We start from the raw sequence: 26,212 nt of genomic DNA, 5'->3' as shown, positions 1-26,212 counted from the left end.
TGATCATATCCATTGAACATATTTATTGATATATTATTTATTAAGTCACTGATGCATATTGTGGCACGCATTTATTTGTTAGATCATTGAATGATTTTGCTATTTATTTAAAGTTGTTCACAAGTCACCTTTAGCCCACGTTCACATTAGGTCGCTCTGACTTAGGGAGCGACCTGTCAAGTCGCGTGCAGCGCGACTTCGGTGCAACTTGCACGGACTTCACATAATAGAAGTCAATGCAAGTCGCCTCCAGGTCGCCCCGAAGTAGTACAGGACCCTTTGTCTAAGTCAGAGCGACTTGTGCCGCTCCTATTAGAACCGGTCCTGTACTACACTATGGGAGTGACGGTGCGTGACTTGTCAGGCTGACCAAGTCGCCTGAAAAGTCGTGCCTGTGTGAATGGACACTAAATCACTATAATATCACCCATTTATTAATTTCTATTGACAGATTATATATAATTTTACTGACAGTTTTTATGTTCATCACATATCACCTGTTTTAGTCATTATTACTGGCATTCAAGTAGGGTTTAACCAGCAAGTGCTGTAGTTGGCCTTTAATTAAGACCAATACCCTCTATTAGACAGACTGCCATATGAAATCTACAGATATTTCAGCACTATGGACATAAATGGCACATCAGTACAGCCCAACGTGTAACTTTGTTTCAGCTGGCCATATGCCTTCATTAATCTTGATAAATGTTACTCCTTAAAATAACACATTCCTTTTTGTCTCTGGTGACATACTTCAAAGCACAAGACAAAAGAATACTGTAGAGACACCACAGACTGGCATGGTGACAAACTCCAACCAGCAGTCCCAGTTCCTAGGGCTTTCTGCTGGCAGTTATGGGACAAGGACAATGAAGGAGGACTAAAGAAACAGTAAAAGAAGATGTCCCTGGCAATTCAAGTGACAGAATGTGTCTAGTTTGTTAAGAGAAGCATTAACCGCTTCCAAGATGAAACACGAGGCTGCTAGAGACTGTGCCACTCATCGAGCTGCCCCCACATCATAGACGGATTCTACAGCACAGCAGGGATGACATGTGCCTAGAAGAACAAATCACAGACCAAGAATTTCTAAACTAATTGTACATGCTTCTCTAAAGGGCACACAGATCGGTTTTCCTACTGTGGAAAAGCCATTTGTCTTCCTTCTCACAAACCAGGAATGCCTAATGTACTCTAGCAGACAGGAAGCACATGGCACATCCTGGAACAAGCATCACTTCCACCAGCAACAAATGTCAGGAACCAAGGAAACTCGTTATACACGTCATTTTAAGGTCATTTCTGTAAGCACGCTCATTGGTAATGAAATATGCGAGAACGCATATCCTACTAAATTATACTGTTTATCTTCATCTTACTGAAACTTCCTTTCCAGCTGCCTGTCGCTGGACTGATTGTGTTCTTATAGAAAACGAGTAGTATACAGTGCATTCAGAAAATATTCCGACCACCTTTACTTTTTACTAAGTAAGGTATGTTGCAGCCTGATACTACAGTTGTTTAAACTTTTTTTTTTTTTTTCTTCATTAACCAGTTAACAACTGCCCTATTGGAGCTATACAGCTACAGGACGGCCGCTCGGTGCAGAATTACATGTAGCAAGGTTTCCAGGCCTGTGGCCTGATGTGGGTCTGCCATTAGTACCGGTAATCTCTCCATCCCATGTGGGTGTGACAACTGAAGCAGCGACAACTCCGGCATCTTTGTTTGTGGTTTTTATTGGAATAAAGGGGATGCGAGAAGGGAATGAGTGGGATACTCCTTGAGGCTTGAACTAATTACAATTGGGACATTACTTGCCCGTTGGCGCTTCCTTGACGCCAGCCAACGCTCACTGACACTTAGAATATTATGTAGAACAGAAGAAGTGCTGAATCCTCAACTTATAGTCCAGAAGATCCAAGCCCTTCAAGACCCCAAGAACTCCTGACACTGTTGTACTGTGAAAGTCACGGAATACTTTCCCCCCACCTGGCACAGCTTGAGGTAGTATGTATTAGAACTCTGTATAGTCGTCACTGTAATTGGCACGCTCTGTACACTTCAGGGCCCAAACTGCAGGTGCCCCCCCTTGACCTCAAACTCTTCAGGGTCCACTGACTAGGTACCCCCCCTCTGTAGCTTCAGGGTCCTCAACCTAGGTACCCCTTTTACAGCTAGCTGACACTGGATCCCCGAACCTCTTCCGGAGTGGTCCCCTCTAACTTCAGGCAGACCACCAGGGGCAATCCTCAGTACTCACGACCTGTGTAGGCTTTCCTGGGACTGGACCCCTCTCTCTCTCTCAGCAGGCTCTCGGCACACTGGATCCCCTCAGCTCAACTCAGCACTCTCTGGACACTCAGGCGACCCCCCCCCCCCCGAGACATCCACCTTCCTCAGACAGGAGGAGAGACAGCCGCACTCTCCTTCCTGGGACTCTGCTCCCGCCAAAGACACAGAGCCACGCACTTCCCCCAAACCTATACCCACTCCCAGAATAATCTGCCTTCTTGGGCAGTTACAAGCTGGGATGCGTCCCCTGATTGGGCTTCCCACACTGCCCTATAAGAAGCCCCTCACAGGAGCCAGTGGGGATACTTCTCCCCTCAGCAGACACATCTGGAAGCCCTGACACCCTGGCTAAATAAATCACAGCCCTGCTGTTAGGCAGGCAAGGCCCACTATACATTTACCTAGCACCTACCTGTAGGGTGCTACATACATATAATACATACATGCATACATACACGATTATGCACTTCTGGGTAGGGGCCACAACCGCACATGTGGTCACAGCAGAAGCCGATTTGTGGCTGCTGGCACCCGCTTGATTGCCGAGGAAACAATGGACGAAGCTCTGCATATGTAAACTATGCAGAGATGTATAGTAACGAAGTAGAACTACTTAAGTACTGTACTTAAGTACCGAAATGCGGTATCTGTACTTTCCTAGAGTAGAATTTTTTTCTCCTACTTCTACTTCACTACATTTTTTCGATGATTTCGATACTTCTACTCAAGTATTTTTTTTTGTGCTGCATAGTTACTCGTTACTTTTAAAAAAATTACCACTGCCAGAACAGTAGATGGCAGGTTGCATAAAGCTCAAAAAATGTGTATAATGTCATTTGTAAATCAGCGCAACGAAAATAAAGGCTGTGTATAATAAAAGCTGCTATACCAAATCTTTCCAATAAAAAGAAAATATGAAACAAACAAATAAATGGTGCTACAGCGCTTAAAGTGCATCAAGAAACTACTAACAAACACAGGTTAATCATTTGAATAAATCATTTGAAATAATAAAAAACAATATGATGTTCAAACTTTTGACTTCTTTCGTTAATAACTACATAACACAGTACTTGTACTTCTACTTTCAGTACTTGAGTAGAAATTTTTTTTCAAAACTACTGGTACTTTTTACTTTTAGTACTTAAGTAGCATTTTTTTTGAAAAAACTACTTGCAATACTTAAAGAGGAAGTAAACCCTCCTCAGGAAGTTGTACCTATAGGTAAGCCTATGATAAGGCTTACCTATAGGTACTGTAAATATCTCCTAAACATGTACCGTTTAGGAGATATTTACCTTTAATGCAGCCAGTGACGTCACTGGCGCATGCGCTCTGAAGGAACGGCTGATCGTTCCGTTCCTTCAGAGCCCCGTGCCGTGCCCGTCGGCTCCCGTGCGCGTGCGCGGGAGTGACGTCACCGCGGCTCCGGCCAATCAGATGGCCGGATGCCGCGATCCCGGAAGACGGGCGACTGAACATGTCGCTCGTCATACAGGTAAGAGAGCGGCACGGCGGGGGCTCGTTCTAAGGTAAGTATTTCATAATGAGCTAGTATGCGATGCATACTAGCTCATTATGTCTTTCTCTTGCAGGTTGTAAGAAAAAAAAATTTTTTTTGAACGAGTGTACAACCTCTTTAAGTAAAAAAAATGTTGAATACTTTAGTACTTCTACTTAAGTAACTTTTTCTGCGAGCACTTCCACTTCTACTCAAGTCACTTTTTGATCGAGCACTTGTACTTTTACTCAAGTAGAAATTTTGAATACTTTATACAAGTCTGAAACTATGCAAAGCTCCGTCCTGTCAATGGGGACATGCTAGATTTTGTTTCCCTGCACAGCAAGGAATAAAAACCAGAACATATGTTGAAAGCAGCACAGTGTACACATAACGCTGGCTAGGCACACACTTAACCCTTTAATCGCCCTAGATGTTTAACCCCTTCCAAAGCCAGTGTCATTAGTACAGTGAGTGCATATTTTTAGCACTGATCACTGTATAGGTGTCATTGGTTCCCACAAAGTATCAAAAATGTCAGTAATGGTGCCCACACACTAGACAAAAAACTGTTAGAAAATCTGTCATTTGGACAGTGCGTTCATTTTTCAGCCAGTTGATGGACATAAATCAGGTGACGTTTTTGAGACAGAAAAAATTAAGACAAGTTTGGAAAATTTCTGCTGAACGAACAATAAGTTGAAAGGTTAATGTGTTTCTTGTCCGAACTGTTTGTTTTGTCACATATGCCTAGTGCAAACGAAAAACAAATTAATTTACATCCTTTGAAAAATGTATTGATCGAAATTCGGTCGTTGCATGATGGCAAAATCGTTTGCTATCACGGCAGATTGTTATTTGAAAACCAGTTTGAACGTTTTTTCATATGTGTATTGCCAGCATTAGTATCTGATTGTCCACCACAACTTCACAGTCCCATTATAAGTTGCTGATAGCTGCCATTAAAGAGGTTGTAAACCCTGTAAAATTTTCTATGACTGGCGACATGTACAGTCGCCCGTCTTCCGGGATCGCGGCATCCGGCCATCTGATTGGCCGGAGCCGAGGTGACGTCACTCCCGCGCGCGGGAGCCGACAGTCACGGCACGGGTCTCTGAAGAAACTGCACCAGCAGCCGTTCTTTCAGAGCGCATGCGCCAGTGACGTCTTTGGCTGCATGCAAGGTAAATATCTCCTAAACGGTACATGTTTAGGAGATATTTACAGTACCTATAGGTAAGCCTTATCATAGGCTTACCTATTGGTAAAAGTGTCAGAGGAGGGTTTATTTCCTCTTTAAGAGTATAAAAAAAAAAAAAAAAAATTCCAGTATATTTACCAAAGTTTGTAGATGCTACAACTTTTGCACAAATCAATCGCTTATTAGAAAGAAAGTAAAAAATTGTTGTAAGTAATTTTTTATTTTTTAAAAATTATCGTTTTTGTTCATAGCGCAACAAATAAAATAAACGCAGTCAACTATGTGGCAAATGAGGTTTCTTGTATTAACAGAGGCATGGAATATGCAGTTCAGTATTGGACACCAGTTCGTAAAAAGGATATTGGGGAACTGGAGAAAGTACAGAGAAGGGCAACCAAACTGATAAGAGGCTCAGCTATGAGAAAAGATAAGAGGAACTGAATTTATTCTCTCTTGAGAAGAGGAGATTAAGGGGGGGGGGGGAATATGATCAACATGTATAAATACATAAGGGGTCCATATAGTGAACTTGGTGTTGAGTTGTTCACTTTAAGGTCAACACAGAGGACAAGGGGGCACTCTTTACATCTAGAAGAAAACAAATTTCGTCTCCAAATACGGAAAGGTTTCTTCACCGTAAGAGCTGTGAAAATGTGGAATAGACTCCCTCCAGAGGTGGTTCTGGCCAGCTCACTAGATTGCTTTAAAAAAGACCTGGATTCTTTCCTAGGTGTACATAATATAAAAGGGTACTAATATTTATAGGTAAAGTTGATCCAGGGAATATCCGATTGCCTCTCAGGGGATCAGGAAGGTATTTTTTGCCCTGCTGTAGCAAATTGGATCATGCTTTGCTGGGGTTTTTTCTCCTTCCTCTGAATCAACTGCAGGTATAGGATTGTATTGTTGGGTTTTCTTTACTGTTTTTTTTATTGGTTGAGCTAGATGGACTTGTGTCTTTTTTCAACCTGACAAACTATGTAACATGGGCACCTCTGTGCAATGGATTCCGCTTGCTCAGCGGGGGATGGCTCCGCTGATCCCCACAGAGCAGGTGGATACAGGTCCTGTTCACTCCACTGTGCAGAGCGGACAAGGACACAGTCCCGCTCTCCTCTATGGGAAAATCTGATCGAAACGGACAGCCTGTGTGTGGATGGAAAATAGGACCACCATCCATCGGGATTTTGCGGGCAGGATTGGATAGCGTAATATGTCAGCAGACACAGAGCTATGTCAGCTCCATAGGGGAGACTGCAAGGTCCAATCAGGACCACCTGAAAAACTGACAGGAGGACCTGATTGGATATCCCGTGTGAAAGGAGCCTTCACAACAAGACTTGAAATTTAGCGCACATGCCTCTGATTTTTTTTTTGCCAGTTTTACGCAGCCCATTAATTTCAATAGACTGCCGAAGGTGCAAAAAGTACAGCAGATGCAACTTTTAAAACTGCAATGCGTTGCCGTGCACTTTGCACCCACATTTGAAAGATGTGGCCAGGTGCCTTTAAGAATGAATGGCCCCCGGGCACATCTGCAGACTGCAGCACGTTCCCATGCATTGAGGGTAAATGCGTGCTTCTATGTTCCTGCTCAGCAATCAGTGCAAACCGGCCCTGAGTCCACAGACAACCAAGCAACTACTATGCTTAGAATAATTAACAATGGCAGCCTACGTATGTTCCTTCCAACTGCACTTAGAGTGGAGGTGACTGCCAGTCCTAGAATTGTGGATGCAACGTAGCTTATTAATTATTTGTGCAGGAAATTAGCTTTTTATATTAGTGTGTGTTTGTACGTATAGATTTTATATGTACAGAAAGGTTTAGAATGTGTGAAGTGAGCCATTATCTCATCACCCTTTCTTCACTGCCCTTGGTGGTCAAAACCTACAACCACGTTAAAGTGATTGTGAAGCCTCAAGGCTTTTCACCCTAATACATTCTATGCATTAAGGTAAAAAACCTTCTGTGCATCCCCCCCCTCAGACCCCTTCTTTTTCTTATCTGAGCCAGTGATGTGCACGGGTACAGTGGCTCCAGCTGCTGTCTCTCTCCTCTTGACAGATTGATGGCAACGGGAGCCATTGGCTTCTGCTGCTGTCAATCAAATACAGTGACATGGGAGCGGGGCGGAGTCTCGCTGTCTGTGTCAATGGACGCAGCAGCGGGACTCGGGAGCAAGCACACACGTGTGCCTCCATGGAAAGAACCCGATGAAGGAGGAGGAGCCAGGAGTGCCCCTGGGGCACCCCAGAAGAGGAGGATCAGGGCTGCTCTGTGCAAAATCCTTGCACAGAGCAGGTAAGTATAACGTTTGCTATTTTTATTTTTTTTTAAACAATTTACAACCACTTTAAAGTCTTACTTTTCAAAAGGGTGTACTCATTTATGCTGAGCACTGTATGTGCAGAGGATGCAGCAGCTGGACTCGGGAGCAAGCACGCATGGGGGGCCCCCAGAGAAAGCAGGCCCTATTTTGGGATTCGGCACTACGTTACTTTAACGGACAATTGCGCAGTCAATAAAATTAATGTCCTTTTTTCCCCACAAATAGAGCTTTCTTTCGGTGGTATTTGATCACCTGTGCGATTTTTATTTTTTCCGCTATAAACAAAAAAAAGAGCGACAATTTTGAAATATATATTTCACATTCTGCTATATAACATTCCCTAAAAAAAAACATTTAAAAATCAAACTAACATTTTAGGCCAATTTGTTTTCTGCTACATATTTTTGGTTAAAAAAAAAAAAAAAAAAAAAAAAAAAAAATCGCAATAAGGGTATTTTGATTGGTTTGCGCAAAAGTTATTGCGTCTACTAACTACGGGAAAGATTTATGTCATTTTTATTGTTTTTTTTTTACTAGTAATGGTGGCGATCTGCGATTTTTTTGCAGGACTGCGACATTGCGGCGGACAGATCGGACCCCTAACTGACATTTCTGACACTTTTGGGGGGAGCAGTGACATTACTACAGTAATTAGTGCTAAAATATGCACTGTTACTGTAAAAATGACACTGGCAGGGAAGGGGTTAACACTATGGGTGATCAAGGGGTTAAATGTAAGCCTAGGGGAGTGATTCTAACTGTGGGGGGGGGGGGGGTTGGGCTTCTGAAATTATCACAGACATGCGATCCTATATAGCAGGATCACATGGTCTCGGTGATCATTGCCGGGAGGACAGACGGCTGTGTTTACATCAGCCGACCGTCCTTCTCCCTCAGCGGGAAGAAATCGCTGGTGTCAGGCGGCAATCGGAGCTGCCTGACACACGCACAGGCTTCCCCGCTGAAGAGCGGGGGTGGGAGCGTGCCGCCGGCCCCATAGCCTACTGAAAGCGAGCGACATAGAGCTATGTCGATTTGCCCAGGAGTGCCTGCCTGCCGCAGTAAATCTTCGGCGGGCAGTCGTAAAGGGGTTAAAGCAGAGTTCCGGCCTCAAAATCGATAAAAATCGATTTTGGGCCATCTGCTTGCTAAGGGGAACGTTAAAAAGAAATGGATAGTGACGATTTTTTTTTGGGTCACTTACCTTATTATAGAAGAAAATATACTCACCTTCCTTCCACTTGCTCCCTCTGCGGCCGTGGCCCGCGCCATCACTTCCGGTGCAGGCGCGGTATTCACTGCTAAACAGCTTCTGGGCATGCCCAGAAGCTGTGCAGGGATGCCGTGCCTGCACTGGAAGTGACGAGCGGGGCAGGTGCAGTGCATTGTGGGACTCCCGAGGACACGGAAGAGGGACGCTGCAGCTTCAGCTGCCCACACCTGACATGGCAGCGCTGGAGAAGAAATTTTCAAGGTAAGTATTTCTTCTTACAGGTAAGTGCGACCCGGGACAGTTCAGAGGCTATCCATTGTGGAATGTACTAGCCCTGACGGTCCCGGGGGTATTTTTAGCTCAAATTGACCCCCGAGGCCGGAACTCCGCTTTAAAGCTATGTATGGCAATTTTTACATGGTTACAGTCCAGGTCCACCTTGAATGTATGCATGTATGTATGTATGTATGTATGTATGTATGTATGTATGTATGATACCTGTGGGATCCTCGTGGAACTGGGAAATAAAAGAAGTGGACACCACTATTACAGTACAAAAAATAGAGAAACCACTCTGGTGTCAACACATGTAGAGGAAAGAAAAAAAACAGCTGCTGCCAACTAAATAGCAAGACAAAACTATGCAACAGTATAAAACAAACACTAACGGCTCTTTCACACGGGCGGTCCGATCAGATCCGCCTGTCAGTTTTTTAGGCGGATCTGATCGGATCCTCCATGCAGCTCTATGGGGCAGCGGGTGTCAGCGGAGGTCACCTCCGCTGACACCCGCTGCCATCCGCATCCGATCCTGTGCTGAAATCTGGACGGATGGAAACCCTATTTTTCCATCCGTTCAGTAATCGGAGCGGAGCGGATCTGATGAGAGCGGACAAGCGGTCCGCTCTCCTCCGATCCCCCATAGAGGGCAGCGGGTGCTGAGACACCTCCCTCTCCGCTCTGCAAGCGGAGACGGAGCTGTCATCCGCCCGGCTCAGCGGGGATCGCGGATCGATCCCCGCTGAGCAACACGGATCCGCCTGCGGAGGCGGACCGTGTGAAAGAAGCCTAAAGCAGTTACAATAAATACTAAAATCAACAAAGTCCTAATAGAAAGTGAAGAAAATATGAATTTGTGAAGACTTTAGAGTCCAAAGTGTGTGCCTTGGTGACAAAAACCACGGATGGAGCTGATTGGCAGTCATACTAATCCATTACTGTAATCACCACGTGAACTGTCACCAATAGGTAAAATGTAATCTTACCAGATTGGAATGACTCCACTACAAGTCCAATTCACCTGTTGTAAAAACTTAGGCCCCTTTCACACGGGCGTCTCGTATGTTCGTATATCACCCCATCCGTTTGGGGATGATATACGGATATAATGAATGTCAATGGGATTGCGGATGTCAGCGGATGACCATCCGCTGACATCCGATTTTCATCCTTTCAGTTCTGTTCTGTTTTTTGGAACGGAACAGAACCCTATTTTTCTTCCGTTTAAAAAAACGGAAAGGATGCAAAATCGGATGTCAGCGGTGTCATCCGCTGACATCTGCAATCCCATAGACATACATTATGTCCGTATATCATTCGCAAATGGATGGGATGATATGCGGACATACGGAGCGGATGACATTAGTGTCATCCGTGTCCGTGAAAAAAAAAAAAAGTGCCGGAGCGGATCACAATACGGTCCGCTCCCTGTGAAAGAAGGCTTAGGGAGCAATCCAGTTTGCATCACTTGGTTGCAGTATATCGGACTGACTCACTCTCCAAGCTGTATGAACTCATTAAGGACAATATATTACAGACATCCACATGGAATCAAAGCGAAGGAAACCACAGTATAAATCCAGTAAAAGCTTTGTTACACTTACAGGGTACAGGTTCTACTCACATGATAAAAACTAATATGCACAAAAAACACAATTTCCAGGGTGTTCAGCAAAGATTCCAAGTCTGGGTGGTGTGACAGTGTTGCGTGTGTTGCCTCAGCCCAATTAGCACCACTATTACAGGGAATACCGCTGTCTTCCAGCTCCCATGCTGAGCGGTGGCCCTGTTGCTTACTGAACACAGGAGGTCACTCGCTTGGCACAGGTACTATTAAAACACTTTGCATTCTCTCAATGAATGCAACGTGATGTTCTCTGAACAAGGTGGAGACTGCAAAGTCATCACCCTGCCTCTCCACCTTGTTCCCTTAGGCTAGGTTCACACTTATGCAGGTTGCAGTTGAGGTATGTTCCCGATGCATTTTTTTGACACGCATTTTTAATGCATTTTTGGGAGGGATCTGTTGTCATGCAAGAAACACCAGCAGAAATGCAAGCACTGCATTTTTTATGCGTTTCTGCTGAATTTCCACTGAAGTCCTTGGAAACAAAAATGCAACCTGCTGCAGACAAGAGTCCCTGACCCTTCCCCAAAAAATGCATAGATGTGAAGGTGACCCATAGGTAATCATGCATTTCTGCAAAACTGAAAACACACTGAAAAATGCATAAGCATGCAGCCACTTGGTCAGAACTTCAGATCTATGTTGTTGCTCTTGGTCAGTAAGTCCCAAGGACACTGGATCAGCAAGACAGCCAGGCAGCTTACATTTTCAGTAGCAGCAGTCGGCAATGGCAGCTTAAAGTAATTGTAAACCCTTAAAAATATACCCAGTGAAGTGACTAGGTACTGACACAGATGGAACATATCCTCCTACAGAAGTTGTACCCATTTATCTGCAGTCTTCTCTTCAATTGTAGCAATTATAAAGCTTGTATGAGCTGTCAGAAAAAAAAAAAAAAAAAAAAAAAAGAGGGTGGAGAGCTGAAGTCACAATCTGCAGAGCTCAGTGAGGAGAGCTCTGACAGCTGATTGGTGAGAAGGGACACACCCCCTTCACAAAGCACATACAAACAGAGCTAAGGGTTTCAATCACAGGCTTTGTGCTGCAGCTCCCTTCCATCGCCTTTTTTCCATTGCCATCAGAAAAACTTGTCAGAAGTGATTCATGCCGATAGCAGAGGAACGAAGCAGCAAACAGAAATGGCACTTAGTGCTCCTAATTGAGACAAGTACACACTATAGAGGGATATGCTTTGTTCCCTATTTCATGTCTGAGGTGTACAACCACTTTAATTATTTCTCTCATGACAGATCTCTCTATTCCATTGGACTCTTCAGTAAACAAAGGCAAGTTTTTTCAGATATGGAAGATCCTTGTTCCACTCCCTTTCACTGGGTGCACCATGCTCATGTGAATGATCTATTCTAGGTATTCCGTAAAGCACTGTGTAATATGGAATCATAATATAATACTGAAAAAAAAAAAACGTTGCATTCCCACAGACTATGAAGGGGCAATCCCTACAGGCTAACAGGGGAGCAATCTTTATTAGTTACAAGGCAGCAAACACCTGTAGGCTTTCAGAAGGCAACCCCTACATGCTTCAATGGGATGAACCCCACAGGCTGCCAGGGGGGGGGGCTTATTAATCCCACAGGCTGCCGGGGGGGGGGGGGGAATTAACCCCACAGGCTGCCGGGGGGGGGGGGGGGGTCTGATTAACCCCACAGGCTGCAGGGGGGGGGGGTCTGATTAACCCCACAGGCTGCAGGGGGGGGCCTGATTAACCCCACAGGCTGCCAGGGGGGGAACCCCACAGGTTGCGGGGGGGGAGGGGTGAACCCTACAGGCTGCGGGGGGGAGGGGGCTTTGGGGGTGGGGAGGGGTGAACCCTACAGGCTGCGGGGGGGGGGGGGGGAGGGTGAACCCTACAGGCTGCGGGGGGAGGGGGGTGAACCCTACAGGCTGAGGGGGGGTGAACCCTACAGGCTGCGGGGGGGTGAACCCTACAGGCTGCGGGGGGGGGTGAACCCTACAGGCTGCGGGGGGGGGGGGGTGAACCCTACAGGCTGCGGGGGGGGGGGGTGAACCCTACAGGCTGCGGGGGGGGGGTGAACCCTACAGGCTGCGGGGGGGGGTGAACCCTACAGGCTGCGGGGGGGGGTGAACCCTACAGGCTGCGGGGGGGGGGGGGTGAACCCTACAGGCTGCGGGGGGGGGTGAACCCTACAGGCTGCGGGGGGGGGGGTGAACCCTACAGACTGCGGGGGGGGGGTGAACCCTACAGGCTGCGGGGGGGGGGGGTGCCAGGAGGAGATCCCTAGATCCCTGCAGGCTTCCATAGGAAGGATGAACATAAGTAATCTCCATCTATTACTGCAACAAATGTCAGACTCTCCCATAGAATAGCATCCCCCACCCCGGTCATGTACCCAGCATACATGCACAGTACATCCACACACCATACACAGGGCTCCTTACACTGTAGTGACAGGCGACGTCTCCATGCTGCTGGCAGAGCCTCGGGCAGATGTCAGCACCATTCCCCGGGCCGGCGGAGAGGAGTCCTGTACTGACTCCCCGCTCATTCCATGTCTGCTCGGCTGGTGTCCCGGCTGTGTCCGCTCCACAGATAAGTCCTCCGGAGCCCAGCACTGCGATCCTCCCCCAGCTGTGTCTCTATGAGCGGCTCACCTCTCACAACTACCAGCCTAGATCCACATCCTGATCTCGCCTTTCCTGAGCCAATTAGGACCGAGCTAGAGAAAGCAGTAGCGCCCTCTGCTTGTGGAAGACTGCCATGTCCGCTCACATGAGTCAGAGCAGACAGTGTGCTCCAACATAGTCAGACTACATGTACTTTCTGCATTCCTCAGGAGATGCCACCCTCCTAGGCATCATCTTCATTGTACTGTATAATGGTCCAGCCTGGCACGGTGATCTCTTATACATGGAGCACTGGGGAAGCTGACAATCACTGTACATAGTTAGGGTGAAAAAAGACATGAGCCCATCTAGTTCAACCAACAGAGGAAAGAAAAAGAATAATATAAAACCTCCACATACACCCACAGTTGATCCAGAGGATGAAAAAAAAAAAACAACAACAATAAAACATGATTCAATTCACTCCAGTGGGGAAAGAAATTCCTTCCTGATCCCCCAGGAGACGATCGGATACTCCCTGGATCACCTAACCCTGGTGTTATCACCTATAAATATTAGTACCCAGTTCTATTTTCTACATTTAGGAATGTATTCAGCTCTTTTTTACAGCAATCTACTGAGCTAGCCAAAACCAGTTTTCGAGGGAGTCTATTCCACATTTTCACAGCTCTTACTATGAAGAAGCCTTTCCGTATTTGGAGGTTCTGGCCCCTTTCACACGGGGCAAATCCACCTGCTCAGCGGAGGATCTCTCTACTGATCACCGCTGAGCAGGTGAATGACAGGTCCGCTATGCAGAGCAGACACGGACACAGCCCACTCTCCCCTATGGGCGGTCAGATGGAAACAGACAGGTGGTCCGTTTCCATCCGACTGTTATCCGATTGTAACGCTCCTGCGTTTCTTATATGGTGTGGATTTTCAGCTGCAGAAATAGTTCCACGTCAGTAGTCATGTAAGAGATATGCTGAGATACCATTCCCAACCTCAATGACTCATCATGTGTGGAAGGTCTTATTTCAGCCAGTAAATACACACAATTAGCAAGCTGGTTCCTAGAATGACTTTATGTATGTGGTAACACAATGATGAAGGTTGAGGGATAGGTTGAGTGGAGGTGGTAGGTGATAGACACTTGAAGGTGAGACAGTAGCAGATGGATGCAGGAAGGTTTAGCAATGTTGTATGGTAGCAGATGACAGAATAGCAGGTGGACATACAAAAGAGATCAACCCAGTGCAGAAAAGTAGCAGTAGTCTCAAGAGCTAGCAATCTAGTTATGCAGATGTGATAAACAGTCTTTACTATGCAGAGCTAGGTAGTGTAAGCTTAGTATAAGTTTATAGAGAATTCCCCTGCGGGGTACTTAGCACTATTAGCGATACAGCCGAAGGGTGGTTCAGGAGAGGCGGATGATCCAGTAGCGGGATACAGGGATCAGCGCGGCGAGGTTCCGTCAGCGAGGTAAGCTTGCAAGCATGGAAGCTTCAAGCAAGGTTAGCATCCAGGTAAGGGTGTTTGAACGAACACATGTGAGTGAGAACCGGCGCTTTAAATAGCCATCTAGTCCGGCGCTGGGTGATGACAGCTCCAGTCTTAAAGGTGTATGCGCACCTTTCCAAAAGTAAATGGTGGGGCGCATACACTTGTGGAAAGTGTAATTTAGGGTACCAAAGGTACCGGAACATTACAATACCCCCCCCCCCCTTAAGGTCTGCTCCTGAAGGCCTCTGGAGCTGGTTTGTCTGGGTATCTCGCATGAAAATTGCGGATTAATCTAGGGCATGTATGTCAGAGGTGTTTAGCCAGGTGTCGTCTTGGGGCCCATAGTTCTTCCATCTAACCAAGTACTGAAGTCTTCTTCTGTAGATACGAGAATCCAGAATCTCTTTTATCTCGTATTCTTCTCCACCTTCAACTTGTACAGGAGGGGGAGGTGGAATATTAGGCCTTATTCCTTGGTCCGGAACATGGGGTTTTAGTAGCGACACATGGAAAATGGGATGGATTTTTAGGTCCATTGGCAATGTAAGCTGCACTGCAGCTTTTCCAATAAGTTTCTTGATTGGGAAAGGTCCCAAGAACAGAGGTCCAAGCTTTTTGCTAGGGATCTTCAGTCTCAAGTTTTTTGTTGAGAGCCAAACGAGGTCCCCGATAGTATACTGTGGAGAAGGTCTTCTACGAAGATCATAGTACTGTACTTCTTTTGTTGACTGTGAGCGTGTGCAATGGTAGTATTTAGTAAACCCAGAGAATCCTTTATTTGGGTAAGATAGTCTGAGGCTACTGGGTTATTTGAAGGAAGGATGCGTGGAGGGAGAATAGAGGGATGGAACCCATAGTTCAAGTAGAACGGACTCTGCTTGGTTGTACTGTGAGTTGCGTTGTTGTAGGCAAATTCTGCCAGGGGGAGAAGATCCAACCAATCATCCTGTTGGTAAGAAGTGTAACAACGTAAATACTGCTCGATGCATTGGTTGACTCTTTCAGTCTGTCCGTTGGTCTGCGGATGGTAAGGAGAAGTGAGCTTCCGCTCAATCCGTAGTATGTGACATAGTTCTTGCCAGAATTTAGAAATAAATTGGGATCCACGGTCAGACAGAAGAGTTTTTGGGATACCATGTAATCTGAAGACATGTTTCATCAGGAGTTCTGCCGTTTGTTTGGGCGAAGGTAGTCTGCGAATAGCAATGAAATGTGCCATCTTTGTCAGATGGTCCACTGACACCAAGATGGTATTAAATCCTTTGGAAGGAGGCAATTCTACGATGAAGTCCAAGGACAAAACCTCCCATGGAGTTTGGGGTATTGGTAGACTGCATAGTAGACCGGATGGTCTCGTAGTGTCAATTTTGGACCTGGCACAGACATTGCATGAAGAGACGAATTTTTGTATAGATGTTTTCATGTCAGGCCACCAGAATTGTCGAGAAATCAAATTGAAAGTCTTTGTCATACCCATATGTCCTGCCATAGGCACATCATGCGATAATTCCAAGATCTTGGTGCGTAGGGTAGGTGGTATGTAAAGTTTGTCGTTGTAGTAGAGGAAGCCTTCTGCATCAGTATTTAGTTGTGGTGGGGGTGAATCCAAACTTATACCATGCAGAACCTCTTCCTTTAAGGAACGGACAACTCCAATAATGCGTTTGTGAGGTATTATAGGAACGGAAGGGATTTCAAAGTAGTTTTCTTCAGTTAGTCGTGATAGTGCATCCGCCTTTTTGTTCTTATCTAAAGGTGTGTAGGTCACTAGGAAGTTAAACCTTAGAAAGAATAGTGACCATCGTACCTGTCGATGTGAGAGAGTTTTGCTAGTCTGAAGATATTGGAGGTTTTTATGGTCCGTGTATATAATTATTGGTAGTTGGGTGCCTTCGAGTAAATGTCGCCAATTCTCCAGAGCCAATTTTATAGCAAGCAGTTCCTTTTCACCCACGGGGTAATTTATCTCGGGACTGCTCAGGGATTTAGAAAAAAAAGCGACTGGATGAAGTGGTGAAGTGTGGGTAGGTCGTTGGGAGAGTATTGCTCCTACTGCCATGTTTGACGCATCTACCTCCAGAATGTATTGGAGGGATGGGTCTGGATGGCGTAATATGGGAGCGGAAGTAAACCTTGTCTTTAACAAGTGGAAAGCCTTATTTGCTTCTTCTGACCATTTAAATGGTATTTTTATGCTAGTGAGCTGTGTGAGGGGTCTCACAATAGCAGAAAAGTTTTTTATGAACTTCCTGTAGAAATTTGAAAATCCCAGGAATCGCTGTAGCGCCTTGCGTGTAGTTGGTGTAGGCCAATCCTGAATGCAGGATATTTTACTCATGTCCATCTCGATTCCTGTTTTGGATATGATGTAGCCTAGAAAGAGTACCTCATCTTTATGGAACAAGCATTTCTTCAGCTTCACATAAAGATTATGTGCAAGCAATCTCGATAATACAAGTCTTACATGTCTTATGTGTTCAGACAGGGTCCGTGAATATATAAGTATATCGTCCAGATATACCACAACACAGACATCTAGTAAGTCTTTAAAAATATTGTTTATAAATCGTTGGAAAACTGCAGGGGCATTGCATAGGCCGAATGGCATCACAAGATATTCGAACAATCCGTATCTAGTTCTGAATGCAGTCTTCCACTCGTGTCCATCACGGATTCGAATGAGATTGTATGCTCCTTTCAGGTCTAATTTTGAAAAATAGGTAGCTCCACGCACCTGCTCAATGAGCTCAGGGATAAGCGGTAGAGGATAGCGATCTTTTATTGTGATAGCATTCAATTTCCTGTAGTCGATGATAGGTCTGAGACTTGAATCTTTATTGTGAACAAAAAAGAGTCCTGCTGCTGTGGAAGAAGTGGAAGGTCTAATAAAACCTTTTTCCAAGTTCTCATCCAAATAGGTTTTGAGATGGGCAAGTTCATCCTGTGAAAGAGGATAAACATGACCGAACGGCAATTTGCTATTTGGGAGTAGATCAATGCTACAATCATAGTCTCGATGAGGAGGTAATGCTTGAGCATTTTTCTCAAGAAAAACCTCAGAAAGATCCTGATAACATAGTGGTGCAATCTCATCTGTCACCACAGACAGAATCTTCCCGGAAAACGGGAGGTTACACGTTTCCTCGCAATAACAAGAAGGGAAGGTCAAGGACCGTTTCTTCCAATCTATGGTTGGTTGGTGTGTGTGCAACCAGGGAAGTCCCAACACAATGGGAAAGTGGGGTGATGGTATTAAATCGAAGGTAGAAGTCTCCCTATGAGACTCGTTAATAGTGACTAGAATTACTTGTGTCTGAACGGTGATCGGACCAGAGGATAACGGAACACCGGTAATAAGACTTACTGAGACAGGTTTGAGTTTAGAAATAATAGGAATTTTATTTAAAGCAGCAAAACATATATCCATATAATTTCCACAAGATCCTGTGTCAATCATGGCCTTAGTAGTAATCCTGTTCTGGTCCCACTGTAATGTCAAAAAAACAGAAATGTAGGGGTTAGTGAATGAAGTTGTCAATCCTCCTAGGGAGACATGTGAACACTCACCCTTCTTTTTGTTGACTAGGGGACAGACGTTTATCTTGTGATCCGGGGATGCACAGTACAAGCAGAGATTTTCATTTCGTCTTTTGGCTTTTTCCATAGTTGATAGCGGTGGGCGTATGGTTCCTATCTCCATAGGAACGGGGTCAACGGCCAGACTCCGAGAGGAAACGGATAATGGCATTCCCATCTTTTCAGCCTTTCTTTCTCGTAGTCTTCTATCTATGGTAATACTGAGTTGTATTAGTGCATCCAGGGTTTTTGGCAGATCCGCTCGGGCGAGCTCGTCCTTAACGGCTTCTGATAGGCCAAGCCTAAATTGGGTTTTCAGAGATGCATCATTCCATTCTGAATCAAGGGTCCATCTCTTGAACTCTGCGACAAAGTCTTCTACAGGCCTCCTTCCTTGTTTCAAGGATCTTAACTGAAGATCAGCAGTACTCTGCCTATTGGGGTCATCATATAGGCTAGTGAGCTCTGCCAGGAACAAGGCATAGGAGTTGAGAAGCTGGTCGTTTTTATCAAAAAGAGAATCTGCCCAGGCTCGAGGATCGCTTGATAGGTAAGAAATAATAGTACAAACCTTAATGTGATCAGTAAGGTAGGTACGAGGTTTTAGCAAAAAAAGTAACTCACATGCGTTTTTAAATTCACGAAATTTTTTGCGATCGCCTGTAAATACCAAAGGGGGATTTATCTTGGGTTCAGGGGACTGAGCAGAGGTAAGTTGTGTCAGTCTAATTACCTGCTGCGACAGAGCCTGATTGTCTTCTTTTAATTCAGCAAGTGCGTGTATTAACGCAGGTTCTTGCTGTTTTAATTGTGTCACCTGAGTGGTTATTTCTGCTGAATCCATTTTTTGGTTCGTTCAATCTGTAACGCTCCTGCGTTTCTTATATGGTGTGGATTTTCAGCTGCAGAAATAGTTCTGAGATACCATTCCCAACCTCAATGACTCATCATGTGTGGAAGGTCTTATTTCAGCCAGTAAATACACACAATTAGCAAGCTGGTTCCTAGAATGACTTTATGTATGTGGTAACACAATGATGAAGGTTGAGGGATAGGTTGAGTGGAGGTGGTAGGTGATAGACACTTGAAGGTGAGACAGTAGCAGATGGATGCAGGAAGGTTTAGCAATGTTGTATGGTAGCAGATGACAGAATAGCAGGTGGACATACAAAAGAGATCAACCCAGTGCAGAAAAGTAGCAGTAGTCTCAAGAGCTAGCAATCTAGTTATGCAGATGTGATAAACAGTCTTTACTATGCAGAGCTAGGTAGTGTAAGCTTAGTATAAGTTTATAGAGAATTCCCCTGCGGGGTACTTAGCACTATTAGCGATACAGCCGAAGGGTGGTTCAGGAGAGGCGGATGATCCAGTAGCGGGATACAGGGATCAGCGCGGCGAGGTTCCGTCAGCGAGGTAAGCTTGCAAGCATGGAAGCTTCAAGCAAGGTTAGCATCCAGGTAAGGGTGTTTGAACGAACACATGTGAGTGAGAACCGGCGCTTTAAATAGCCATCTAGTCCGGCGCTGGGTGATGACAGCTCCAGTCTTAAAGGTGTATGCGCACCTTTCCAAAAGTAAATGGTGGGGCGCATACACTTGTGGAAAGTGTAATTTAGGGTACCAAAGGTACCGGAACATTACACCGATCTGATCTGCCAGAGGGATGGGGAGCACATCCCCATCCATCTGATTTTGGTGGTCCAGACCGGATGCTGGCAGGTGTCAGTGGACACATCCGCCGCTCCATAGACAGCTATGGATGGTCCAATCTGGCCTGCCTGAAAAACGGACAGGCAGACCCGGTTGGAACCTTCGTGTGAAAGGGCCTAAAGTGGAACTTTACCCATAACTACTTGTTGCTATAAAAAATAATGTTCTTTAGCAAAAAACATACATCCCACAATAATATTCATGCTACCAAAATGAGTGTGTGCTGTAAATTGCCTCCAGCATTTTTTCCATTTCTTCTTGCCAGAGGCTGCCATTTTACTGAAGCCCAGAGCCCCTGAGCAGTAGTAAATCTTTAGGATGTCAGCTAAGAGAGCAACTAAGCATGTGCAGAGCAGGGGGAGACAGTGTAATACTGGGTTTCAAACAGTACATGCACTTATTTTACATTTTTTACATAGCTATACCTGCAAAAGTGGTCCAGCTGAAGTGATCTCTCAGGACTCAACTTTCTGTTTTAAATAAAAAAAAAGCTTTATTGAGAAAAATTCACACCATTACATTCAATAAAAGAAACACTTTCGGATGGCAGCATCAAACCATAAACATTACATAGTCCACACCATGCCACAGTCCCCCCAAGTTTATCACATATAGGTACAGTTCGATCCACAGAAAAGAGAACATAGTATATGGAAATGCAGGGAACGCCCCCACCCCAGTCATTCGAACCAGAAAATAACAGAAGTACCACCCAAGGAATTACAATAACAAACGGTCCAGAACAAGATCATCAGGGGCCATGCCTGGACTGTTCAACCATACACCCCATAACTTTGAGAATTTCTGAGGCACCCCCCTATGCTGGTATATAACCTTCTCCAATACGTAAAGTAGAACCCATCTGTTCCAGCCACAGTCTATACGTAGGTGCTTCCTGTGCTATCCAGTGTCTCAGGATAATTAAACGGGCCTGAAAGAGCGCCCGAGTGGCGGCCTCTCTCAGAAACCTATCCTCCACTATCGACTCCAGTATCCCAAGAATACAGTGTCTGGGATCCCTAGGGATGTCCACCCCCAGAGCCCCATTAATGGCAGATATCACCGCGGACCAGTACCTGTGCAACTTTGGACATCTCCACAACAAATAAATCAAGTCCCCTTTCTCTCTCTGGCATCGTCCACAGAGATTATCGTCGCGAAGACCCATAGCATGAAGCTTCAGGGGGGTGTGATGCACCCTTAGTAGGATGTAAAGCTGCGACCAGGACTCAACTTTCTGACTTCTACTTTAAATCTCTTTTCCTCCAGATGTAAATAGTGGCCCCTTGTCCTCCATAATGACTCGAAAGTGAATTACTCAACTCAACACTGCATCAGATCAGTGTGAAAGCAGCCTTAACCACTTTACCACCGGAGGATTTTGCTGTCTTACATCCAGGCCACTTTTTGTGATTCGGCGCTGTGCGACTTTAACTGACAATTGCGCGGTCGTGCGACGCCGTACCCAAACGAAATTTACGTCCTTTTTTTCCCACAAACAGAGCTTTCTTTTGGTGGTATTTGATCACCTGTGCGATTTTTACTTTTTGCGCTATAAACAAAAAAAGAGCTTAAATTTTGAAAAAATAACAATATTTTTCAAATTTTTTTATATGAAATTCCCCCCAAAAAAATTTAAAAATCAAAATTTTTTTACATTTTTGGCCAATTTGTTTTCTGCTACCTATGTTTGGTAAAAAAATTCACAATAAGCGTATTTTGATTGGTTTGTGCAAAAGTTATTGCGTTTACTAACAAAGGGAAATATTTCTGTCATTTTTGGTGGGTTTTTTTTAACGCGTAATGGCGGCGATCTGCGATTTTTTTTGCGGGACTGCGACATTGCGGCGGACAGATCGGACCCCTGACTGACATTTTTGACACTTTTGGGGGTACCAGTGACATTACTGCAGTAATCAGTGCTATATATGTGTACTGTTACTGTAAAAATGACACTGGCAGGGAAGGGGTTAATTTTATTGGAGAGGGAGGGGTTAATGTATGCCTGGTGCTTACTGACGTGTGGGGGGGAGGGGACTGAGTGAGACAGGGACAGATCGGATGTTCAGCTATGCTGAACACTCAGATCTGTCACTCCCTGTCACTTGGGAGATCCGCCCGCTTGTGTTTACACAGGCGGGCGGATCTCCACACTAGATCCCTGACGATCGGGGCAGAGCAGCGGCGATCGCCGCTGCTCCTCCCCTGGCCCGACTCCCGCTGTGACTGAATACAGTGGGAGCGAGCCTCCGGCGGCGCGCGAGTGCCGCCCACAAGGGGGAGAGGTCTACGTCGTCAGACGATAACGAGCCACTTTGCCGCAGTAGTACTACGGTACTCAGTGGCAAAGTGGTTAAGGACTGGGCAGTAATACTCTTTCTCCATGGCTTTCTTTTCCTGATTCAATGCATTTATTTATTCATTTTATATTATTTGTTAGAAAAAAAAAAAGTTTAAAAATGTGTTAGTGCTATTTAGAAATAGTTGAAGTCCTCTCTTCTCTGTTTCTAAACTCCCACAAAGAATAATTACTTGGGGGGGGGGGGTTATTTAAGGGGGGTCATGCTACCTGGTTGGCTGCACTGCAGTAAAGTGAATATTAGGGCTCTTTCACACGGCCGCTCCGTGTGAAAGCTCCGCTGCGGTCCTTTTTTTTTTCCATTTCTGTCATCCGCTCCGTATGCCCGCATATCATCCCATCCGTTTGTGGATGATATGCGGACATAATCCAACCATTCTCAGTAACATCCAAAAATAAAACACAATCCTATATTCAAATCTTTATAGTACAGTACAGTCCTACTTTACATGTATTACCGTGTCGGAGCTGCTTCTTCACATCACCCGCGTATAGCTTAGACACTCTGGGTGCTTTCCTGGAGGCCGCCATCTTTCCTGCAGTGTTTACATAGCAACCAATCCACGCTCACACGAGAGTTGTCACTAAGGGGTGGGGCTAAAGAGGAAAGGCTGTCCAATAACCGCCGGGCACCTGGCAAACCTTTTGCGCGACTAGTGCGCATGCGCCGGCTCAGATTTGACAGCAGGTCCATTGGGCGGAGTTTGTGATCGGTGCTAGGAGTGATAATGATGCGTATAGGGAGCAGTGTGATTTCCACGTGATGACATGACCAGTGCGGTGACTGATCACCTGGCATGGGGATTGCGGATGTCAAACGAAATTTACGTCCTTTTTTTTCCCACAAACAGAGCTTTCTTTTGGTGGTATTTGATCACCTGTGCGATTTTTACTTTTTGCGCTATAAACAAAAAAAGAGCGTTTATTTTGAAAAAATAACAATATTTTTAAAAATTTTTTATATGAAATTCCTCCCAAAAAATATGTAAAAATCAAATTTTTTTTACATTTTTTGGCCAATTTGTTTTCTGCTACCTATGTTTGGTAAAAAAAATCACAATAAGCGTATTTTGATTGGTTTGCGCAAAAGTTATTGCGTTTACTAACTAAGGGAAAGATTTCTGTCATTTTTGGTGTTTTTTTTTTTAACGAGTAATGGCGGCGATCTGGGTTTTTTTTTGGCGGGACTGCGACATTGCGGCGGACAGATCGGACCCTTGACTGACATTTTTGACACTTTTGGGGGTACCAGTGACATTACTGCAGTAATCAGTGCTATATATATGCACTGTTACTGTAAAAATGACACTGGCAGGGAAGGGGTTAATTTTATTGGAGAGGGAGGGGTTAATGTATGCCTGGTGCTTACTGATGTGTGGGGGGGAGGTGACTGAGTGAGCCAGGGACAGATCGGATGTTCAGCTATGCTGAACACTCCGATCTGTCACTCCCTGTCACTTAGGAGATCCGCCCGCTCTGTTTACACAGGCGGGCGGATCTCCAAACTGGATTCCCCAACGATCGGGGAAGAGCGGCAGCGATCGCCGCTGCTCCTCCCCTGGCCCGACTCCCGCTGTGAATGAAAACAGCGGGAGCGTGCCTCCGGCAGCGCGCGAGCGCCGCCTACAGGGGGAGGAGTCCAGCGACGTAGGTCTACGTCGCTGGACGATAACGAGCCACTGTGCCGCAGTAGCAGCCCTGTGGCTAGAGGTAAAGTGGTTAAAGGGGCTCAGGACAGTAAGGGCTTGTTTACATTTGCAGTTGGGGGGGGTGATAAAACCCCATAGTTCATTGTGGTCTGTGTCTGTGTCCCTCTCTCTTCAAAAAGTTGAGCACCCCTGACCTAGAGAAATTAAACGAAGGTGAGCTTTGCAATGTTATTTGTCCTACTTGCTCAAAGATGGGACAACACCTGCAGAGTGATGCTACAGTGCGACCCCATAAAGGCCATAATGCTGGCTAATTAGGAGTCCTGCTTTCACCCATAAAGACACCAGGCTTAGTAAACGTCCTGATGGTAATATGGCTGATATGACCATGATTAAAGTTTCCAGACATCACTCATGGAAACACACCTGCAGGGAGACTCGAGAGAACAATGGCAGAGGTTCTGGGAAGACTCATTGGGAACCATGACAGAGTAGCCATGGTCCACTGTAGAAGGTACCTTTGGAGGCATACTAGAGGGTGTCCCTTTAGAGGTCATGTTGGAAGTGATGTACAGCAGGAAAAAGCTTGCAAGGGTGGTAGCTAACTGCAGGTGTGTTCCGACTTCCAGGCTTAAACTGGGGAAGGTAACAGGCTAGTGCTCTGTCCCTGCAAGAACTGGCAGTATGAGCACAGTTTAGCTTGCAGAGTTCCTGAACTAGTGTGAGAATGGATGGCAGCTTTGTGGAAGGTATTTTGTGTCATCTAGGTTTCCCACCTACACAGGATGAGGGACTCCATGGTTTGTGTTTCCCATGGAGAAAATACTTTTTGTACCATAGCTTCGTAATTTCTGGTCTGGTCACTAGAGCCTCGAGGTTCAGAGCCCTTCCTTCCCTAGGAGAAAGCCGTAAAGCAAGGGAGCAGCGTGTGTGTGTATGCAGACACGGATTTTTCATGCATTTTTTTTGTGCTTTTCATGTTGCTATTGAAGCCTATTGGGACAAAAATGTGCCCACCAACAAAAGCACTTGTAGTATTTTTACCAACACATGGCAGCGCAGTGTATAGGTATTAACGGGCCTCCATAGTAAAAAAATGGCAATCCTCTTGTGCATCAACGCGTGTTAAATCACTCAGGTGTGAACAGGGCCTAGGGGTGACTTTGCGTATGACTAGGCCAATGCCTGCATGTGATTGTCTGAGTGGTGATAAACTGGAGGGTCTGAGCAAACTATAGGAGGCCACACTAGTTCTTCTTGCTTCAAAAGATGTTGGAAATCTCTTTGTAGGAAACTCTGCTGTGAGCATTTTAATATTTTAAATAAACATAGACAGAAATCCCTTAAACACAAAGATGACAAAATCACTGAGTCATAGAAGCCATTAAGCTAAACTCCCACAGTATGTAAACCCATTAGAACTACTTATTGTATATAGGGAATTACTAAGACCCTAAAAATACCTGCCTATAATGCACATACATTCACTAAGCTCAAATACCTTTTTTGGAAATGAACTAAGCTTGCAACCAGCTGGACAACACTTGCTCTTTCTATAGTAGCTGCTGACGCTCATCACAATTCCATAATACTGTGCATTTTGACCAAAACTAAACAAAATGAATGTGCCACGCTTTTTCTTCCAAATCAATTACTACAATTCATATATGGAAAAAAAATCACAAATATAAATAATTAAGTGCTATAATATCATGATTCCAGTGAATTTTTTTTAATTTAATTAAATAATAAAAGAAATCTATGAAAGTGCAGTCCCAAATAGAAAATTCCAGTGTTCTATATAATCCAAGTGAGAAAAAAAAAAATCTATACACAGTGCCATGTCTTCATGCACAAGCTCCTCCCTGTGCTCATCCCTTTGTGGATATTCCCTGCTATGCTATAGAATTTCCGGGTGAGAAGGACTCTATTGCTAATGTAGGATGGGGCTCACATCCTGAAGGAGACATTTCGTGTATACATAGATGAGATGTTGTGGTGTCACGGATTTAAACGTTTTTTAATAAATGCAGCAAGAGTGTGGTGTGCTCCAGGCATCTTGTAAGTGTGAGTAGTATATGGAGTGTGAATAAAGAAGTTACTTTATTTTATGGTATAAGCCCTATTGGCAATTTCTTCCTTTTCATATAGCTTTGGTATGATTGTCATGGTATGAGGAAATTTAAGCAGCTGTACTAAGGAGGAACAACAAGGCCAAAAGGACACTTTTTGTTGAGTCCTGAAAGGACTATAAGCGCTGTTTAACCACTTCTGGACCAGAAGGATTTACCCCCTTAATGACCAGGCCATATTTTGCGATTCGGCACTGCGTTACTTTAACGGACAATTGCGCGGTCGTGCGACGCTGTACTTAAATAA

The 26,212-nt window shown here is 45.1% G+C and overlaps 1 protein-coding gene across 1 annotated transcript in view; it reads right to left on the bottom strand.

Moving 5' to 3' along the window:
- Window positions 1-13,131, bottom strand: part of KLHL2 (kelch like family member 2) — a 293,449-nt gene extending 280,318 nt beyond the window's left edge. The window contains exon 1 of the mRNA XM_082272572.1: window positions 12,870-13,131. Coding sequence (XP_082128698.1) covers window positions 12,870-12,976 — 107 coding nt within the window. The 5' untranslated portion in view covers window positions 12,977-13,131. The remainder of the gene's footprint in view (window positions 1-12,869) is intronic.
- Between the last annotated feature and the right edge of the window lie 13,081 nt (window positions 13,132-26,212).

Source organism: Pelophylax lessonae, assembly GCF_965119305.1.
Source record: "Pelophylax lessonae genome assembly, chromosome: 1".
NCBI lineage: Eukaryota > Metazoa > Chordata > Amphibia > Anura > Ranidae > Pelophylax > Pelophylax lessonae.
This window is presented reverse-complemented; position numbering and strand designations above follow the sequence as displayed.